At 36.8% G+C, this 21,228-nt stretch overlaps 1 protein-coding gene across 1 annotated transcript in view; it reads right to left on the reverse strand.

Annotated features, from left to right (window-relative positions):
* The window catches only part of USH2A (usherin), a 785,755-nt gene that overhangs the window by 143,312 nt on the left and 621,215 nt on the right, over positions 1–21,228 (reverse strand). The window contains exons 56-59 of the mRNA XM_079900731.1: positions 20,954–21,137; positions 19,439–19,596; positions 4,457–4,615; positions 2,607–2,769 (exon numbers count right to left, since the gene is read on the reverse strand). Coding sequence (XP_079756857.1) covers positions 2,607–2,769; positions 4,457–4,615; positions 19,439–19,596; positions 20,954–21,137 — 664 coding nt within the window. The remainder of the gene's footprint in view (positions 1–2,606; positions 2,770–4,456; positions 4,616–19,438; positions 19,597–20,953; positions 21,138–21,228) is intronic.

Here is a 21,228-nt window from a genome sequence, read left to right on the forward strand (position 1 = left end):
CAAGATGGGATTGGCAAGTTGGCTTCCCGCAATTTAATGAAAATATCTGCATAGGTCAAACCCCGTCTTTGATTTGAGCTAAATGGATTTCCTTTGGTGGCGATAGAAGAAAGAGGAGGCAAATGATGAAACAGAAATTACATGCCCTAACCTCCCCAGAAATACCGTAGGCTTGTGTCTATAACTATACGCGGGGCTCTATGGAGTCCCAGAATGAAAAAGAACTCTGTGTCTACATTCTATTTCTGTCCTTACAAATTCCTGATTTTTTTTTTTTTGCAGCTATCTAAGAAAAATTTGATATTGTTGTTGTCTAAGCACATTTAAACTTCAGCTGAAATAACTGCCAAGTGATTCATGCCTATGTAGGTGAATATAACGATTGTATCTGGAGCCCCAGCGCACCATTTTCATTTCACTTTAAATAAAAAACAAAATGTATCTATGTCAGTCAGTGCCCTTCTCCTGTACTCAGAGGTATCAAACAGGCTACAATTATGATTGTGAAATGATTGTGTCACACTGGAGGAAGGTTTATTGCTTTTGAGTCTGCTAGGCAGTAACACATTCTGTTTCATATTACTCTTTATATCATTGTTTGGCTGTGACTAGAATAATCAAATGCCATCAAATGCTGTCAAATTCAATTTACAGTATTTTTCATTGAAGCGGGCTTTCTGCATTATATTTCTTGTTTTCCCTCTCTATAGCTGCCATGGAATAGTCACTGTAATCATGAGCATTATTTACAAAACCAACAGAGAGAAGCCTCTTCCTGGTCTATAACAGATACTTTATTTCCCTTTATTCAGAATAGGAATTTGATGTGCTTTTCTCATACAATTAGCATTGAGTAGATGAAAGAAAACTATTCCAAAGATGGGCATTGTAAAGGCTGCACTAATGTGTTTAATGTAAAATGTAAATTCACATTAGCCATTTTTACATGTTCATGTGTATTTGAATCAGAAATATTATTCTTCAAATTAATGTTTGCTGAGAAGAAAACATTTGGCTTGCTCATTTATGGCAATGTGATTTACAAAACCAGAAATGCAGTAATACTTTCTCCCTTCATAATTTTCCTTACATTCCCATAGCTGAAGATTGGTCTGAATGAAAGGGTTTCAATATCTGAAGTTGTAAGACGAGCCTAAACTAAGTTTCACGATGTGTCCAGGGTGTAGGACTAAACAAGGGAAGACATGAAGCTGCAGGAGAGACTAACAAAGGATGCTGAAGTGGGATGAGGATCTGAGAAAAAAATGTGTTGGGCTTTGTATGCCTGATTTAAATAGATGGCTTTTGGAATGGGGTTTTCAGCTGCAAATTTTTTGTCTGCCGGTGTCTTTCTTAGAAAGTGTCTTTTCCATCTCAGTGCTATGATCTGAATGATTGTGTTTCCCCCAAATTCATATGATGAAATCCTAACTTCCAAGGGGATGGTATTAGGAGGTGGGGCCTTTAGGAGGTGATTAGGTCATGAGGGTGGGGCCCTCATGAATGGGATTAGTGCCCTTATAAAAGAGACCCCACACGGCCCCTGCTGCTTCTGCCATGTGAGGACACAGTGAGAAGATGGCCATCTGTGAGCCAGGAAGTGGGCCCTCACCATACAGTAAATCTTCCAGCACCTTGATCTTGGACTTCTCAGAATCCAGAACTGTGAGAAATTAATGTTTGTTGTTTATAAACCACACAATTTATGGTATTTCTGTTATAACAGCCTGAATAGCAAACTCTCAGTTGAGAGGTTCTCTGGTCCCTTTCCTCTGTTTTTGTTTTACTTTCTCCTTTCTTGCTCTCTCTCTTCCTCCCTCTCCCTCCATCTCTCCCTGTCTGTCTCTTTCTCTCTTTCCTCTTTCTCCTCATTATATATTTGAAGAAAACATTAATTTAAAACTATGTCCATGCTGATCAAATGAAAACTGGATCAAGTAGCACAATACCCTTCAAACCAAAATGCCCATGGAACCACCATCTCTCTCTCTCTCTCTTTCTTTCTTTCTCCCCCTCTCATTCTCACTCTCACTCTCCTCACTTTTTCTCCTTCTCTTCCCCTCCCTTCTCTCTTTTCTTCCTTTTAGGTGGTTATACTTAATTAACTCTGTATCATGGTGAAAAGAAGCTGCATTAACACCATCTAGCCAGGTGAGTGGAAACCTCAAAACAGAGGGGAACTGCAAAGTGAAAAGTGTCATCTTTTAAGGATGAGAAAAAGCCTTTCCAATCTCCACATACTAGGTGGTGAGATATAATTAGAATTTTTGTCCTAGACCTGGTTCTTCCTCTGGAATGAGTATGTCTCTTGGTCAATGAACCTCCAGAGGACAGCTGTACCCTTCTATCAAAGGTAAGGCTTCTTGGGCTATGAGGTCTCATCTTTCAAAGAGGGCTCAAACAAAAATGTTACATGGTAGTTGTGGCTTTTTTCCTTGGATAATGTGTAGAAGTTTCCAATACCAATTTTAGTTTCTAGTAGGTGCTTCAAAACACATGAATTCCCATCAATTCTCTTATGGAAATAGAAAATGTATTTGATTTTACAGTCCTGGAATAGTACACATTCTTAAATAATCAACAATAATAGTAATAGTCAATGTTACCTGTGAATAAAGTAGTTGATGATGACTCCATTTGGTTTTTTAGGTGGCGTCCATTTAACCATTATGCAAGCTGATCCCAGTGCCTTAAGAACAGGAGAATTTAGATCCATGGGGGCTCCTTCAGCTGTTTTGACAAATATCCTACTGCTAACTCCACAACCTCCTTGAAAAAAAAGAAACCCAAGACTTTAATAACTTGTCAAGCAGCGAAAAGAATTACATGTACATATAGAAGGGTACGAATATCATGACAATCATTTTATCTGAAATTTAGTATACACACAAATTTTGTAAACATACTTTAGACTAGTATTTAAATCTCTTCAGGATTTGAACATTTAAATAAGGAATCACTTTTGGGAAATCCATTAATTTGGGATTTGGGAAATGGATTTGGGAAATCCATTAATTAACCACATTTTTTACACAGGCATAGACAATAAAGCTTATGCTTGTCTGAACTGAGGTTTCTCTAATTTACTGCAGTTATTCTAGCCAAAAAGTGAAAATGTGCTTCAATTTTGTAACTGTATATGTGACCTGAACATCATGTATGCTCTTAATAGTATCTTATTTTTGCTAATATTTAAAAATAATGATTGTTCCCTCAACACACAAAAGTCAAACAATGAATTTCAAGGATATTGTTTCTTCACAGCATAGCTTTAGGGACACAGAGAGGCAGAAGTTGATTTTTGCATTTAAATCAAGAAAACCTTAATTTAAAGCTATTTCCATGTGGATTAGCTGAAGAGTGGATCAGGTAAAGCAATACTCTTCACACAAAATGTCTGAGTCTGGTTTGTAGAGACAAGTGGGCAAACTGACTCAATTTCAGAGATGAAGCATAGGAAAATCGCAGACCCCCTAGTCCTAACCAACTCTACGGGAAATAGTACTCATTTGGAAACAGAAGTTCCTAAGGACAGGAGTTTCATGTTGAGTATAAGGTTGGTAAATTTCTTTAATCTAAGGTGAAGCAACTTGTTTTGAGTTATACTTCTTCTCTCTTAGCAGTTGGGTGTTACATATTATATAACACCTGGAGGTATCTAGGAAGTGAGAGAGGCTCTTCCTTAAGACCACACAGATAGATGACGACTTCATTGACCACTAGCCTAAGCCATGACACTCAAGGTGACAGGTTAGGTACACGAGACAGGTATCAGGGAAGCACTGTAAAATATGTTGATTCATTTGAATGTAACTCAACTTCTAAATAATGTCTCCCTTCCTACTCTCCCACCCCTAAATAAAACTGAAATAGAACCAAGGTGAGTACATTTCCTATGAGATTTTTGTAATGCCTATTTTGTTTTATATTACCAATGATTATTGTATGTGCTCTAGGTGCTTTTCTTTTAAAGGGCCTTATAAAACAAGACTTTGGGGCTTCCCTGGTGGCACAGTGGTTGAGAGTCCGCCTGCCAATGCAGGGGATGCGGGTTCGTGCCCTGGTCTGGGAATATACCGCATGCCGCAGAGCGGCTGGGCCCGTGAGCCATGGCCGCTGAGCCTGCGCATCCGGAGCCTGTGCTCCGCAACGGGAGAGGCCACAACAGTGAGAGGCCAGCGTACCGCAAAAACCAACAACAACAACAAAAAACAAGACTTTGCAAAACCACCATTTTCCTATATTTAAATATTCATGATTTAATGTGCAGAAATGCATAATGCTTCACTCAATGCCAGGCTCTGATTTGTCTGGGTAAACAGTCCAGTACCAATAAGAAATGAAATGTTAGTCTTTGTATTTGAATTGAGAATCTCTTCCTTTTTAAGGAATTTATTTTTAAATAAAATACTTTTAAATAAAAAAAACCCTGGACGAGTGGCTGAAAGACTTTCACCATTTTGACATGCTTGTATCCTTGTCTCATACTGTGTGGATGGAGTCAAATTTTCCAGAAGGATGGACTGATGATGACCAGCAGAGAAGATCAGAGGTGCTACACTTCCAGCGTTGAGTAAGACATTGTACTCCACAGGTATTTTGGGGGTGAGGATCCCTTTAAAGAGAGAGAGAATAAAAACATGTATGTCTGTTTGGTCAACAAATGTTCCTCTTTTTTTTAAAAAATGTTCCTCTTTTAAGAAAAATGTATGTTTCAAATTTTAAACTTAAATGTATACTATTGCTTAATATAGTGATTAATAACTGCATGAAACTTAAGTTGGAAAATATTAGAATGCCTATTCCAAAAGTAAGAAATGTTTATCACCCATTTTTGAAAACAAATGAAATACAATAATTCTCTTCAAAGATATACTCTACGGGCAAATAAAAACGAAGGCATATTTCAAGGCAAATAAATACAAGGCAATTAGAAATGGTCATATATTTTTCCTAGGCTTACTTACTCTTAAAGTACATAAAAAACCCCACCAGTTTTGCTTGTGACAGTAATTTTTCTGTAGGCATTGTGTATGCATCTCATCTGACACGGATCCTTGACATAATAGCCCATAAAGTATCCAAATCATAGTCTACCTAGAGAATTCCCAGTGCATTAATTATTGAGTCAGGACAGTCTACTCTGTCAGTGAGACTTACGGACCTAAATGTATATGAAGTTTGGGTTCAAAAACTGTCATTTTTCACAATGCCTCCTAAAGAAAGAAGGTCCTGTCAGTTTAGCCTCTTTACAATCTATTCATAGAATTAAGTGCCTGTAAGTTTTATTTGGCCATGAACAAGATGCACACTTTCTTAAGGAGAGATTATAAGCCTTGAATGAAGAATATATTGAAACTTTAGGCCCACTAAAGTTTCTCATTGATCTGACAGCTTCTAACATGTGGGCTTCCTTACTTACCTTTGTAATGCTTAAGTAAGTTTCTTTGCTACAGAAACAAGGAAATCTGTAGCACAGGACTAAAGAATGAGGTCTAAAGAATGAAATGTGGTTTTGCTTTTTGTAGCTACAACTCCAATGTATGAGGGGCAGAAGAGCTAGCAAATACCAGAGGTGTTCAGTATTTTGTGTAGGATAGATGAAAACAAGGATCTTCACCAGAAGGACTCATCAATCATTTCCTTTGGAAAGGTGCTAGATGGTGCTGAATTTGGCAACCCAGGCTGAGAATTTTAATTTTAAATTTAGAGCATCCTAATGAAACTGTTGCTTTTGTCCTTACAGCTTAACTTACTGTTATTCTATCATCGATTCCTAAATTCTTCTCTCTGGCTTTATACCCTTCCTCGTGTTCCAGATTTGTATTTTGAACAGCCTCCTTCCCAGAGACCTCAATCTTAACAGGTCCAAAAAAGAATTACACTATTTTCCACTCCCAAACCTGTTATTCTTCTTTGGTTTCCTCTCTCCATTTCCCTATGCTGGAGGCCTTGGAGTAAGACCCTTAGAGTAGACCCTACCTTCTTCACTCTCAAGCTCAAGTGACAAGTATATTCTATCATTTGTGTCTTCAAGAAGTTTGGGTTTTATATATAATCAGTGAACAATGGATTGAAAACATGTGAGCCAGGAAGTAGGGTTACCAGTTGGAAAGCGGTTGCATGGTTGTAGCAATAACAAAACAAGAACAGCATTTTACTGCATTCCTGTCTTATGCCAGGCAACACACATTATCTCATTTCACATCACTAAAATGTCAACTTCATACAGCTGGGGACTTTGTTCTTCTCTTGAAGGTAGTTTCAGTGCTTAGATTTTAGTACAGAGCGGTAGCTCAAATGTTGATTGAATGAATGAATGAAACCACATGACAATACTGTAAGGTAAATATCACTACCATTTTTTAAAATGAGAAAACCAAGGGCCAGAGGAGAAACCTGTTGCAGATATCACACAGATTAATTGGGGTGGCCAGACTTGAACTCAGGCCCATTTGATACCAAAGCTTATCTCTATATTTATGCTGTCTCTTGATAATAAAGACTTGGATTAGGACAATCGGGGGAAAAAGTGAAAGGATAATTTTAAGAGAACACGTATAGACAGGCAGAACAGGTCTTGGACACTGATTAGATACAGCGAAAAAAGTGATGGAGGAATTAGAATGACCACTGATGGAACGAAATTATAGGTAAATATTTAAAGTTCTGAAGAGCAGGTTTCCCAAACCAGGATACACACGCCCTGGACATTTGTGGACTTTTGTCCAAGTATTTTTGGAGACAAGGACAAACATGTCCTCTTTCCCAAAATCAATTTGACTTGTAAAATTTGTGAAATACACAACTCCCCTGCCCAAGCTAGGGAAAACCAGCAGAATCCCGCTATCCCTTGTTCACAAAATTTGGGTGTGGATTTTTCTCCCTAAAAAGCACAAGACTAGGAAATTTTATGTGTAGTGAGTGATGGGAACTTTCTCTACTCAGTTTTTTTAACTCTATCGTCACTTCAGAGTGAACTGTACACCAGCCGAAAACGTTTATGCAGACATAACCAGTGTGTTGAACAAGTACAGATACTATTCGTGGTGCAGTCAAAACACAATTTAATTTTTGTCACTTACTATTGCTTTAAAATGAATTTGTTATGTGTAATCTTCCTCAGACATGGGATGAGAAGTTGGCTAGGACCACGATGCTTCTGCTTAGTGTCAGGTAATAGACAATTCTATATTATTTTTTTCAGATATCACAACAAAGATTAATATGTAGAAAATTTAAGTAAATTCATTTTCTCTTTAATGGTATAGTGAGTACATGTAATTAGCTCATTTAGAAGATATTCTTCAAGGCTTAATTCTCAACTGCAAGACAAAACTGGGAATGTTTTTTACTGCTCCCAACAAGACTGCTATAATTACGAAGTTTGAGAGTTGTATGAAGGGGGTTGATTACAGAGAGCATTGGAGACTCTGAATTTATTAATAGGTGAGGAAAACTTAAGTACTGTATTAGAGGTAAAATAAAGAGCAATATAATCAGGTTTTTTTTTCCCCCCCACTAAAGATGTTCTTTGGGGAGAATTGCTTGAGGTAGTAAAAGAGATTGAAGAGTGAATCAGTACCCTCTTGGTTTGCAATTTGACCTTTCACAGCAGGAAGATATGCTTATGGGAATATCCATCCAGAGTATCTTGGCATGTCACAGCATCCCACCTCAGATTTGGGCATTTCTCCTTATCGTTACCCTGACATAGTCTATAAAGCAGTGGGAAGAAAAGGTTGCTGTTTGTACACACATATATATGATGAAATGAAGAGAGGAAGAATTGCCTGGACAGTGGGGTCGGCTTTCTTCAGATTGACTTAATATCCTGAAATAGAACAGCATACCATGCTTTAACTAAAGAGATTAATAGAAAATGTACCCCTGAATGATAAATTATACAATACATTATTGGGGGATGGAGACAAACACATTGGAATTCAATGCCAAATTTGCATGAATTTTTAAGATAAAAAGCAAGACCTTAAAAAAGTTGCAAGGTTATGGTGATTGCTTCAGGTTTTTTCCAAACCACCTGGGACTGCATGTTCATTCTGTCTTCTCTGATCTTAGGGTAGAACTTGTAGAAAAGTTTGACAAACACACATTTGAAAAACATGCCATGAGTCTTGAACTAGATAAACCACAGAATGGAGTCAGATCAAATCCCTCTTCTGCCTTCATTTGTCCCTGGTAAATTACCCACCCTCTACGGATGCCAGTCTCTTCAGCTGTAAAATGATGACACTAATAGCCACATCTTAAAGTGCTGAAAGGATTAAATTAAAAAATTTATGTAAAGCATTTTAGGTCATTACTGCAAATAGAAAGTACTGAATAAATGACAGACATCTCCACAAAAGGAAATGGAACGAAATGCAAAAAACCCCCCAAAAACCCACAGTTATGACACTGTTTTCATGTGCCTTCTAACACTTCTGAACCCATCTTTATATAAAGCTGCTATTCTAATTACAATTACAGCAATGCTATATTGAATCAAGTAAATATCTTTATAACTATCTTGTTATGCTAGTTTTATTTTTTACATATACTTGGATGTGGTCAACTTGTCTTCCTGTAACGATATCCTTGTCTTTATTCTCAGAAGTAATTTAGAGTGGTCTTCCCTTTGATTTGTCTGAGGTTGCACCTCATTATATGTCTTTAGTCTGTACCTACTGGTCTGCTTCCAGTAACTTCTCTGCTTAAAAGGACAGGACTCCTAGGAGGTCAGGAAACAAAACTGTACTTCCACCACATCTCAAATATAGACATAATCTTGATCATGGCTGGTCAAAGCATGAACCCAGAAAAGGCAATTTTCCACATCTTGGTTAATAAATGTCCTTTATATACACCTATGAGGTGTTGAAACAGAAAACGCTCCTTGAAGCTGTGAACATGTCAAGCACTGACACGCATTTATTTAGGAAGAGGGCCCCCTCCACTGTCATACTTTATAGGACAGTGACATGAAAGCCTCCTGTGTTCCTGCAAACCCTAGACCATCTGCAATGAGTCTGAAACGACCTAGCCCCCTGGTATTCTGATGACTAAATGAAATGAAATGGGCATATTTGTTAAAGTCAGCTGGCAAGCCACACGACTTGGTGAGTTCCTGAGTTCATAAATTTATGTCAGAGCAAGACGAGCAGTGGAAACTCACGTGAACCAATTTACCCGAAGTGCAAATGGCAGTTTTGTTATTTGGTGTCAAAGTTACCAGTTGCACGATGACAAGCTGCCATAACACATTTTCCTGTTCGCTAAAGAACAAGGATTTCGTTGGTTAATATTCCTGGCGAGGCTCCTTTTCATAATTTACAACAACTAGATGCTGATAGGTTATTTAACATTTATGAAGTTAAGATGTAATCAGAAAAACCCTGATTATCTTTACAAATAAAAAAGTTAAATTATTCAACTTTTTTTTCCTCTGTGGCTTCATTTCACAGCAGGTGCATACTTCACAATGGGACAAGTCAATCAAATAAAGCTTTTCTAAAATCTTTTTTTAGGAGCTGGAACAAGAACGATTCTAAGAGGAAAACTATTAATTCGGTTTGATAGCCACGCTTGCTTCAAACCACGGGCTGTGCTTCACAGGCTATGCTTTTAACAAATTAGCCCAATGTCTCCTTTGTAGAGATAGGGGTATCTTGGTTATGTCCTTTGGGGGCCATGGAAGTGAAACCAGACCCTCTTGAACACACATCCATACCAACTGTATGGAAATTTTACGTAGTTTGTATAATAGTTATCATTTTATGCCTCTTCTACCCAACTAGATGGTAGGGTTCTTGACAAGAAGGACGATGCCTCATTCATTCTTTTTAACTCTCAAAATGTCGCATCGTGCCTCACTCCTGAGAGGGTCCCAGTAAACATTTTCACGTTTGTTAAAATGAACAGATGAATCGATCCACTCAAACGTAAATGAATTACATCCTTTGAAATTTTAAGCTGCAAACAAAATGATTCTACTGGGTTATGGGATGAACTGCCCTTGAACTACTTTGTCCTCATTTACGTTTGCTGTATCTATGGCCATTTTTCTTTTTTTAAGTTTTGAACTGGATCATAGTACAATGCAGAAAAAAAAATCATTTGCTTTATGTACTGTTTAGTGAAAAAATATAGTACAGTGGGTTTGCTCATAGAATTTGGAGTCAGATTCATTGTGGGTTGGCTCTGACACCTATGTGATGAATCACCTAGAGAAAAAAGCTTTTAACATCGAAATTGACTTTTCTCATTAGCAACACAGGGAGAACATTGGATGTACTACACGTTGTTATGAACATTAAATAGATATGTGTTAATCTCTTGGAAAATGCCTAGCACATATTAGAACTCAATAAGGTGAGATAAATTTATTAAACACCCAAAGCAAAGACAACAAAAGCAAAAATACACAGATGGGACTACGTCAAACTAAAGAGCTTCTGCACAGCAAAGAATGAATAGAATCAATAGAATGAAAAGACCACGTATGGAATGGGAGAAAATATTTGCAAACCACGTATCTGATGAAGGATTAAATATCTAAAGTATACAAGGAACCCCTACAACGCAATAGCAAAAAAAAAAAAAAAATATCCAATTGAAAAATGGACAAAGGACCTAAAAATACATTTTTCCGAGGAAGATATACAAACAACCAACAGGTACATGAAAAGATGCTCACTATCAATAATCATCAGGTAAATGCAAATCAAAACCACAGTGAGATATCATTTCACACCTGTTAGGATCCCTATTACCAAAAAGACGAGATAAATGCTGATGAGAATGTGAGAAAAAAGAACCCTTGTATATCACTGTTGGGAATGTAAACTGGTACAGGCACTATGGAAAGCAGTATGGAGGTTCCTCAAAAAATTAAAAGTAGAACTACAATATGATCCATCAATTCTACTTCTGGGTATGTATCCAAAGGAAATGAAATCATTATCTCAAAGAGATAGCTGCACGCCTATGTTCACTGCAGCATTATTCACAATAGTCAAGGATTAGAAACAACTAATGTCCTAAATGTCCATTAATGGATGACTGGATAAAGAAAATGTGATATATATACAATGCACTGTTGTTCAACCTTAAAAAAGATGGAAATCCTGCCATTTGCTACAACATGGATGAACCTAGAGGGCATTGTGTTAAGTGAAACAGACAGAAAGACAAATACCTAATGGTATCGTTTATATATGGAATCATTAAAAACAAAGTTGAACTCATAGAAACAGTAAATGCTGGTTGTCAGGGGCTGAGAGAATGGGGGAAATAGGGAGAGGTTGGTAAAAGGGTGCAAACTTTCAGTTATAAGATGAATAAGGTCTGAGGATCTATTGTATAACACGGTGACTATAGTAAAGAAAAGAAAAAAGAGGAAATATATGAGATGATGAATGTGTTAATTAAATCAATGGTGGGAATCCCTTCACAATATATACGTGTATCAAGTGATCATGTTATACACTTTAAATATATCACCATTCTATCTGTCAATTATACCTCAGTAAAAGTGAAAAGATAAGTGAAGTAATGTAATATGCAAAATAAACTACAAATCATTGAAATGAGTTTTACATTTTCTTCTGAAACTCACCACTACTTGTCACTTGGTTATTACCCTTATAAGAAACCCGAAACAATTACCAATGTTGAATCATCCCAATTAATGCAACATGAATTCTTTAAAAAGCTTAATGCCAATTTTGACTTTAAATGGATAGTATCTGATGTAATACACTGCAGTTGATGAGTTCACTGAACACCAAGATGCTTAATGTCTACCCGCAGGCCATATTGTGGCTAGCTACCCTTTAATCAAAACTTGATTAATAAAAATCATTTATATTCCTAAGCAATATTAATTTAAATGATTTCTCAGTAGAAGAATTGTTGCCAATTCTTTTCTTTAATGGACTAAGAGATAAATGTGACAGGAAAAGCACCATTATTTCAATATTATGCATTAAGCCTAAATAACTCACCATCTTTAGTGAGAAAAAGCGGGTGTTGAATCCAATGATATTGTTAATTAGAAGATGATTAAGGGCTAGGATAGATCAAAACAGAGTCGTCATCTTGATAAATTAGAAAGTCCCATTATTACCTTCAGAGTTTAAATAATTTTGAATGTTTGGATTCTGAAATGGCAGGGATGCCTATCTCCATTCTTACTCTGAGTAAACCACTTACGTCCCATGAAGTATTTTCTTTTTCATTTTTCTATACATTTTCAACCACTAAGGTAGCATATATCCTTTTTTCTCTTTAATATGAATGTGTAAATTCTGACCCAAGGTTCAGAGCTTGTAAAAGGTGAGAAGAAATGTTTAGGAATAAACTAATCTGGTTTACGTTGTCTGTAGATTCAAATAAGAACAGCCAGCATATACCCAGTGCCCACTGAATGTGGGCTTCTATAGGAAATCAAGTGTTTGAATAATTTTAAACAGCAGAAAATCCAAAATTTATTTATATTTGCCTGAATGATAAAGTTTAGAAGCTTACTCAACATTTTTGTTCCTTAATACTTTAGCAAACATTTTATAAGGACATGTTGTTTGTGTATCATCTGATTTGAAAGTACAAATGATGTACAGAAGAGCGGAAATCTTGTTTTTTTTTTAGTTCGGAGAGTTTTGATAATCTTACCGCTAACTTTTGTCAAGTAATAATGAGAGAAAGTAAACCAGGATTTACTTGGGAGGTAAAAGACAGTCTACAAGGGGCTTAAAATAGTCTTTGAATAATCTCTCTGTAGTTATTTGAGAAATGACTCTTTTCCTTTCCCACCTAATTAAAATCTTCCTGGACCTGGAATCTAGTTTTGCTAAGTCACGTCTACCCTTTCTGCACTTCTAGATGGGTCAGTAATGGCTTCTGGTTACTAGTTCCCTCACGCCTCAGGAGATAACTATTGCCAGGTAGATATTTTCCCTTCAGGGGCTCATCATTTTCCACCATTAATTCTTCTGGTCATGACACGCCCCACACAAAAAATTTTCTCCCCAAATCGTTTGGTTTTCCCCAACACCTAGCTCTGCTTCTTGGCCCTCTAGGCTACTATTTCAGAAAACCTAGTTGCTCTATCGTAAATCTAAAAGACTTTGGGCAATAAATGGAAAGTATGATTTGGATTTAAGAGTTAAGCCAAAGACAGGAAGGAATTGCTCTTATAAGGCAGCAGAAGAGCGCAGACATGAATTTGAATTCAGGCTGTGTGACCTTGAGTAAATTATATTACTTCTTCAAGATTCAAGTTTCTTATCTTAATATTTTGATAATGATATTACTTGTCTACCATGGTTTGCATGAGAATTAACTGCAGTAAGGCAGGGAAAGTGCTTATCAAATTGTTTAGCACATACTAGGAATTTAAAAAATGGCAAATATACACAAGTAATGTTAATGAATATATGATATTTATCACAATTTCCCTTCCCCTGAATATTCTCATATACTCTCTGGCCTGAACCCCTTTTACTAACAGGATTTATAAACAATAAGGCAATTTATAGATAACACTGATCATTAACAATGTGTAAACTGAAAGCCCACATAATTGCACGGGTCATTTTCTGTTGCCAGGCAACCACAGAGATAGTTTTCTCCCAGCAACTTACCTGTGTAAGGTCACTCTGTCCTTACTGACCACGAAACAAAATACGTGTGAAAAACAATCAGTTAACCACTATTTTGGCTTTGGACATTCAAGGGAAACTGGTTTGATCTGCATTTTCAGAGATTTATTGTAACTGACCACTTTTGACCACCCATGATGTGGGTGATCCATGGTTACTAAACTTGGAGCACATCAGTGTCATCTGCCGAACTTAACTCTAGCCCAGGACATTCTTATTCAGTAAACTTGGGGTTGAGAATCTGTCTTTGCACAAGCTTTCCAGGTGATCCTAATGTTCACTCAGGTTTGGGAACTACAGGTATGGACTGTTTTGTCCATTTTTCAGCTCTGTGTATGATGTAATCACTTTGCAATGGCAGGAGGGTATGATGAATACCTAGAAAGCTCTCGACTGTCAGCAAATAAACAACCTCAAGTTATAACAAGTTTGTTTTCTTCCTGTTTAAAATATATATTTGTGACTATTCAGGAACAGAAAATGTTTTTATTATCCAAATCAAAACACAGCATGAGGTACTTTCCAATAAAATCAACTGTAGATTATACACAAGTCAAAATCATCTCCCTGTTTACTAAGTTCAAAATCCTTCTAGGCACCAGGAAAAAAGTTTAATTTAAGACTTTAATCTTTCCATATATTACAGGGTTTCTGTCATGGAGTTTGTGCATCTGAAACTAAAAGATTGACAGGCCTGGATATTATGGATTTATTAACCGCTGGTTACATGGTCAGAGCTAGTGTGTAAAGCATTTCTACAATATCCCTTAGGCTGGACGGGAATGAACAATTTCTACAAAATTGAGGTAGACAAGAGTTAAGGTGACATTAAAAAAGCAAAACTTATGCCTTATTTCACAATGATTCTTTTCTAAATAGAAACATTATACTTTAAACATGAAAATATGATATTGAACTCAAAGAAAAAAAATGACAAAATTCTGGGAAATTTGAAAGAAATCTTAAAAATTTACAAACCCGATCTTGCAATATGCAGTTTTATGATTTTGAAAGTGGAGGCCTTGGGACCTAGAAGATTTTGGGGCAAATACATATTTATTTATTTAACATCTTTATTGGAGTATAATTGCTTTACAATGTGTGTTACTTTCTGCTTTATAACAAAGTGAATCAGCTATACATATGCATATATCCCCATATCTCCTCCCTCTTGCGTCACCCTCCCACCCTCCCTATCCCACCCCTATATGTGGACACAAAGAAGCAAGCTGATCTCCCTGTGCTATGTGGCTGCTTCCCACTAGCTATCTACCTTATGTTTGGTAGTGTATATATGTCCATGCCACTCTCTCACTTCATCCCAGCTTACCCTTCCCTGTCTCCGCATCCTCAAGTCCATTCTCTACATCTACGTCTTTATTCCTGTCCTACCCCTAGGTTCTTCAGAACCATTTTTTTTCTTTTTTTTTTAGATTCCATATATATGTGTTAGCATACGGTATTTGTTTTTCTCTTTCTGACTTACTTCACTCTGTATGACAGTCTCTAGGTCCATCCACCTCACTACAAATAACTCAGTTTCATTTCTTTTTATGGCTAATATTCCATTGTATATATGTGCCACATCTCCTTTATCCATTCTTCTGTTGATGGACACTTAGGTTGCTTCCATGTCCTGGCTATTGTAAATAGAGCTGCAATGAACATTGTGGTACATGACACCTTTGAAATATGGTTTTCTCAGGGTATATGCCATGGGATTGCTGGGTCATATGGCAGTTCTATTGTTGGTTTCTTAAGGAACCTCCATACTGTTCTCCATAGTGGCTGTATCAATTTACATTCCCACCAACAGTGCAAGAGGGTTCCCTTTTCTCCACACCCTCTCCAGCATTTATTGTTTATAGATTTTTTGATAATGGCCATTCCAACTGGTGTGGGGTGATACCTCATTGTAGTTTTGATTTGCATTTCTCTAATGATTAGTGATGTGGAGCATCCTTTCATGTGTTTGTTGGCAGTCTGTATATCTTCTTTGGAGAAAAGTGTATTTAGGTCTTCTGCCCATTTATGGATGGGGTTGTTTTTTTTTTTTTTTTGATATTGAGCTGCATGAGCTGCTTGTAAATTTTGGAGACTAATCCTTTGTCAGTTGCTTCATTTGCAAATATTTTCTCCCATTTTGAGGGTTGTCTTTTTGTCTTATTTATGGTTTCCTTTGCTGTGCAAAAGTTTTTAAGTTTAATTAGGTCCCATGTGTTTATTTTTATTTCCATTCTCTAGGAGGTGGGTCAAAAAGGATCTTGCTGTGATTTATGTCATAGTGTTCTGCCTACGTTTTCCTCTAGAGTTTGATTGTGTCTGGCCTTACACTTAGGTCTTTAGTCCATTTTGAGATTATTTTTGTGTATGGTGTTAGGGAGTGTTCTAATTTCATTCTTTTACATGTAGCTGTCAAGTTTTCCGAGCACCACTTATTGAGGAGGCTGTCTTTTCTCCACTGTATATTCTTGCCTCCTTTGTCGTAAATTAGGTGCCCATATGTGCATGGGTTTATCTCTGGGCATTCTGTCCTGTACCATTGATCTATATATCTGGTTTTTGTGCCAGTACCATACTGTCTTGATTACTGTAGCTTTGTAGTACAGTCTGAAGTCAGGGAGCCTGATTCTTCCAGCTCCATTTTTCTTTCTCAGAATTGCTTTGGCTATTCATAGTCTTTTTTGTTTCCATATAAATTGTGAATTTTTTTGCTCTTGTTCTGTGAAAAATGCCATTGGTAGTTTGATAGGGATTGCATTGAATCTGTAGATTGCTTTGGGTAGTAGAGTCATTTTCACAATGTTGATTCTTCCAATCCAAGAAATGATATATCTCTCCATCTGTTTGTATCATCTTTAATTTCTTTCACCAGTGTCATATAGTTTTCTGCATACAGGTCTTTTGTCTCCTTAGGTAGGTTTATTCCTAGGTATTTTATTCTTTCTGTTGCAGTGGTAAATGGGAGTGTTTCCTTAATTTCTCTTTCAGATTTTCCATCAATAGTGTATAGGAATGCAAGAGATTTCTGTGTGTTAATTTTGTATCCTGCTACTTTACCAAATTCATTAATTAGCTCTAGTAGTTTTCTGGTAGCATCTTTAGGATTCTCTGTGTATAATATCATGTCATCTGCAAACAGTGACAGCTTTATTTCTTCTTTTCCAATTTGGATTCCTTTTATTTCTTTTTCTTCTCTGATTTCTTCTCTGATTGATTTTACAGATGGAGATAACTGAGACTCAAAGAAACTGACTTATTTAAAGTCAGCTAATAGCTGGCACAGAAATATGATATCGCTTATATGTGGAATATAAAAAAATGAACTTATTTACAAAACAGAAACAGAGTCACAGATGTAGAAAACAAACTTATATAGAAAACAAACTTATGGGGAAAGGGCGGGGGAGGGATAAATTGGGAGATTGGGATTGACATACACACTACTATATATAAAACTATATAGTATAACTATATAGTTTAACTATATAGTATAACTATATAGATAACTAATAAGAACCTACTGCATAGCACAGGGAACTCTACTCAATACTCTGTATGACCTACATGGGAAAAGAATCAAAAAAGAGTGGATATATGTATATGTATAACTGATTCACTTTGCTGTACACCTAAAACTAACACAACATTGTTATAGTTGATAACACTGTATCAACTATACTCCAATAAAAAATTTTTTTAAAAAGAAAGATGTTTTCAAATCCTTACTAAGTGTGAAATCTTCGGATTAGCAATGACAATTTAGGTGTGTAATAATATGAAAATGATATGTAATTTGATAAACTAGGGGTCCCCAAACCCCAGGCTGCAGATGGTACCAGTCTGTGGCCTGTTAGGAACCAGGCTGCACAGCAGGAGGTGAGCGGTGGGCAAGCCAGTGAAGCTTCATCTGCCGCTCCCCATCGCTCCCCATCGCTCGCATTACTGCCTGAACCATCCCCCACCCCATCCGTGGAAAAATTGTCTTCCACGAAACCGGTCCCTGGTGCCAAAAAGGCTGGGGACCTCTGTGATAAACCATGGAACTTCCTGGTCACTTGGCTAGAAAATCATCAACTTTGCGTATCACCCTGGATTTTCTTTATTGCTCTTTGCAAACTTGTATGGTAAAAGACCCTGGACTGAATCTGAGAAGTCTCCAGTCAATAGGCTGAATCTGGTCTCAGGCTGGCTCTGTGATGCCTCATTTTACTTTGTGGAGCAAAAATACCACGGTACTATAAGAATGCCAAGGAGAAATACGCTAAAAGGCTGCAAGTTGGCCATGCTCTTCCATGAAGGTAGAAATCAATTCCATAAAAGGATATGTAAGTTTGTATATTTTTCACAGCAGGAGATTTGTATTTATTCCTGTTAAAATTAAGAGCAGAGTTCAAGAACAGCTATGCTTCTAATACTGAGATCTGAATTATAGTACTTTATGACACATCCCGGCGCTATGGATTATTCTTTCTTGTTTTGTTTAATATGTTGCATGTTCATTTTAATACAAAGGTGGATGAAATCATTTATACTTTATATCTTAGAGCAACTTAAGTTTTTCTTTGCTTAGAAAGCTCTTCAGAGATTTTCTCCTGCAAATTTGTCCCCCAAAAGATCCTTTTTTTCTTTGATCTGAGATTATGACATCAGAAGGATGTTGGTTCATGAGAATTTAAGTTTTATATACTGGGTTGGCCAAAAAGTTCGTTCAGGTTTTTCCATACCATCTTACAGAAAACCCCGAACAAACTTTTTAGCCAATCCAATATTATGCCTTTATGTTATCTTTATGCCTAAATTACATGTTTTGACTGAGTTATGTGTTCAGTTCAATGCAAAATATGTCTGTTAATTATTTTATGGAATGGATCTGCTGATAGCCCAAATGACTGTTAACCAATTATTTTCAGTACCATGTTGAAATGTGGCTAAACTTAATCTGATGGGGACAACAGGGGTTTGTGTTAATTTCATGTTTCAATTTCATGTTAAGGCTAGATATTAAAAATAAACTCACATATCTTTGAAGTTCATTTAACACCTTAATCAGTTTTAAATTTTACTGAAACAAAACTTCCAAATATCCCTAATGTTAAAAGACAGAGCAAGCAGATTTCACTCTAATCCTTAATCCACAGTGTTAATGCAGTCAGAGTTTGACCTGAGGATGGTGATTATATTCCAAATATAATATTGCACTAAACCACAAAAGCAACCTACTAGGGACTCAATGGTTTGTTGGAGGCTACGCAGCTTAGAGAGGTAAAATTCAGCTACTATATAACTGGTCACAACTCAAGATACATGGGTGGAGCGGTCTATTTTCTTTCTGAATTCTCCATTCACTACTATAATATAATGCCAATGATTCAATCTAGGGAATCCTGTAGAAATGGATGCTCAAGGTAGTTCAGACCTATGTGACTTACCTTGCATATGTATGAATAAGAAAAGAGATTTTTAGGCTCTGGTCCTTGAAAGAAAGCGTTGCTTTGATAGAAAAGTATATATCTAGGTATCTATATATCTTTATCTATACACCTACACCTATATCTATCTATATGTATGTACATAAATGCTTACACATGTATTCACCCGTGAGTGTAGTTTGGTTTATTCTGTTTATATTTATCCAGGAGACAGAATATGTCCTTCTGATTTACTAAATTCACATTTCCAGTCCTATCTCCAATTAATTTCCTCTGAAATGTTTTATGTACACATGCGCGTGCGTGCGCATGCGTGTACACACACACACAGGTTTTATTTCTTACCTGGTGGGGTCCAAGCTACATATATGGAATCAGGCCCAATTACTGTGATGTTATATGGAGGCTGGATTTCTTCTGGTGTTAATATAGGTGTCTGTATAATGTACTCATTACTGGGACTGCTGCCACCTTCAGTAGTGGCTTCCAGCTTATAAATGTACCTATATTTAAAAAAGAAAGAATTGTGATAAGGCAATGCACACGATAATTGGACAGTGATTGCTGGCTTTTCTATCTATTGCTTGGTTCTAAATTTGTGACAAATTGCAAATTCTTTGTTCCCCATCCAGAGACTTTACCATAGACCTTATAATTTTTCTAGCACAGGGAACATTCTCTCCAGGACATCACTATTTCGGACCCTTTCCCATTTTATTTTATTTTTTCTTATTTTTTTTAAATATGGGCATTTTAAAATGTAAATTTATTATTATTATTTTAATTATTTAATTAAGTTTTGGCTGTGTTGGGTCTTTGTTGCTGTATGTGGGCTTTTCTCTAGTTGTGGTGAGCAGGGCTACTCTTCGTTGTGGTGCGTGGGCTTCTCACTGCAGTGGCTTCTCTTGCTGCAGAGCATGGGCTCTAGGCACACGGGGTTCAGTAGTTGTGGCATGTGGGCTCAGTAGTTGCAGCTCAAGGGCTCTAGAGCACAGGCTCAGTAGTTCTGGCGCACAGGCTTCGTTGTTCTGTGGCATGTGGGATCTTCCCGGACCAGGGCTCGAACCCGTGTCCCCTGCATTGGCAGGTGGATTCTTAACCACTGCGCCACCAGGGAAGTCCCCCCCCATTTTATTTTTAACCGTCGAGTAATTCATTGCTTTTCTTAAAGATTTCAGGAAAGTCTTGGAGTGTGCTGGTGGATTGTGGAGGATTCAAATGAATGTTCTCCAGTTTTAAATGGGTTAGAGTTCAGGGAAATATGTTTAGAGAAAGATGTCTCTAAATTGATCTGCTACTCTCTACAATAAAACTAAATTGATCTCTACTCTCTGTAAGAAAACATCTGTTGATCTAAGATATATTTGATCTCTGCTGAGAAATGAATGGGACTGAATTGCAAATATGTGGAAGTTTTCCCCCTCAAACGACTCCTGTCTATATATAGTATAGCAAGTAGAGAAAACATTATCCCAGAAGTAAAGGTTGTTGATGCAAAACACACCTCTTTAAATCTCTTTTCTTGCTAGTTTAGGGATGCATGATTTTGAAGATCATTTGATAATTCTTAAAATTGAATACTTTGTGTATTTCATATACTAAAAAATTCTCATGTCAAATAAAGGGCTGTTTACAGTTCTAAGGAATATCATGTCCTCTGAAGACTACTGTAATGAGCTAGTGTTTGGATCTTCATCATCTGAAATGGATTAAGAGATTTCATCAGCTATGGAATGGCTAATATATGAGATTAATTAACCCATTCATTTAATATTGTTTCAGTTGGAGATGGCCTCTTTCTCAACCCTGAGAAATCTGTAATTCTCACTGTATGATTGGTGAAGTTTTCTTTTAGTTTACCTGCTGTTGGGCTCTAGGTTTTTATCAGTGAAGTTCTGCTCCTCACTGCCCCCCAGGAAAACCAAGCTTCCATTACGACTCAATTGATATTGAGAAATGAGGCCATTGGGCTTTTCTGGCAGACTCCAATATAATTCCACTGTTGTAGAATTGATGATAATGTGTCGAGGTGTCACCCAAACTCCTGGCAAAAATAACACAAGGAAGTTTTATTGCTAGGATACAGTAAGCACCATATCAAAAGTCATACCATCACTCCACATGCTATGATATTT

The sequence above is a fragment of the Stenella coeruleoalba genome (assembly GCF_951394435.1).
Source record: "Stenella coeruleoalba genome assembly, chromosome: 1".
NCBI lineage: Eukaryota > Metazoa > Chordata > Mammalia > Artiodactyla > Delphinidae > Stenella > Stenella coeruleoalba.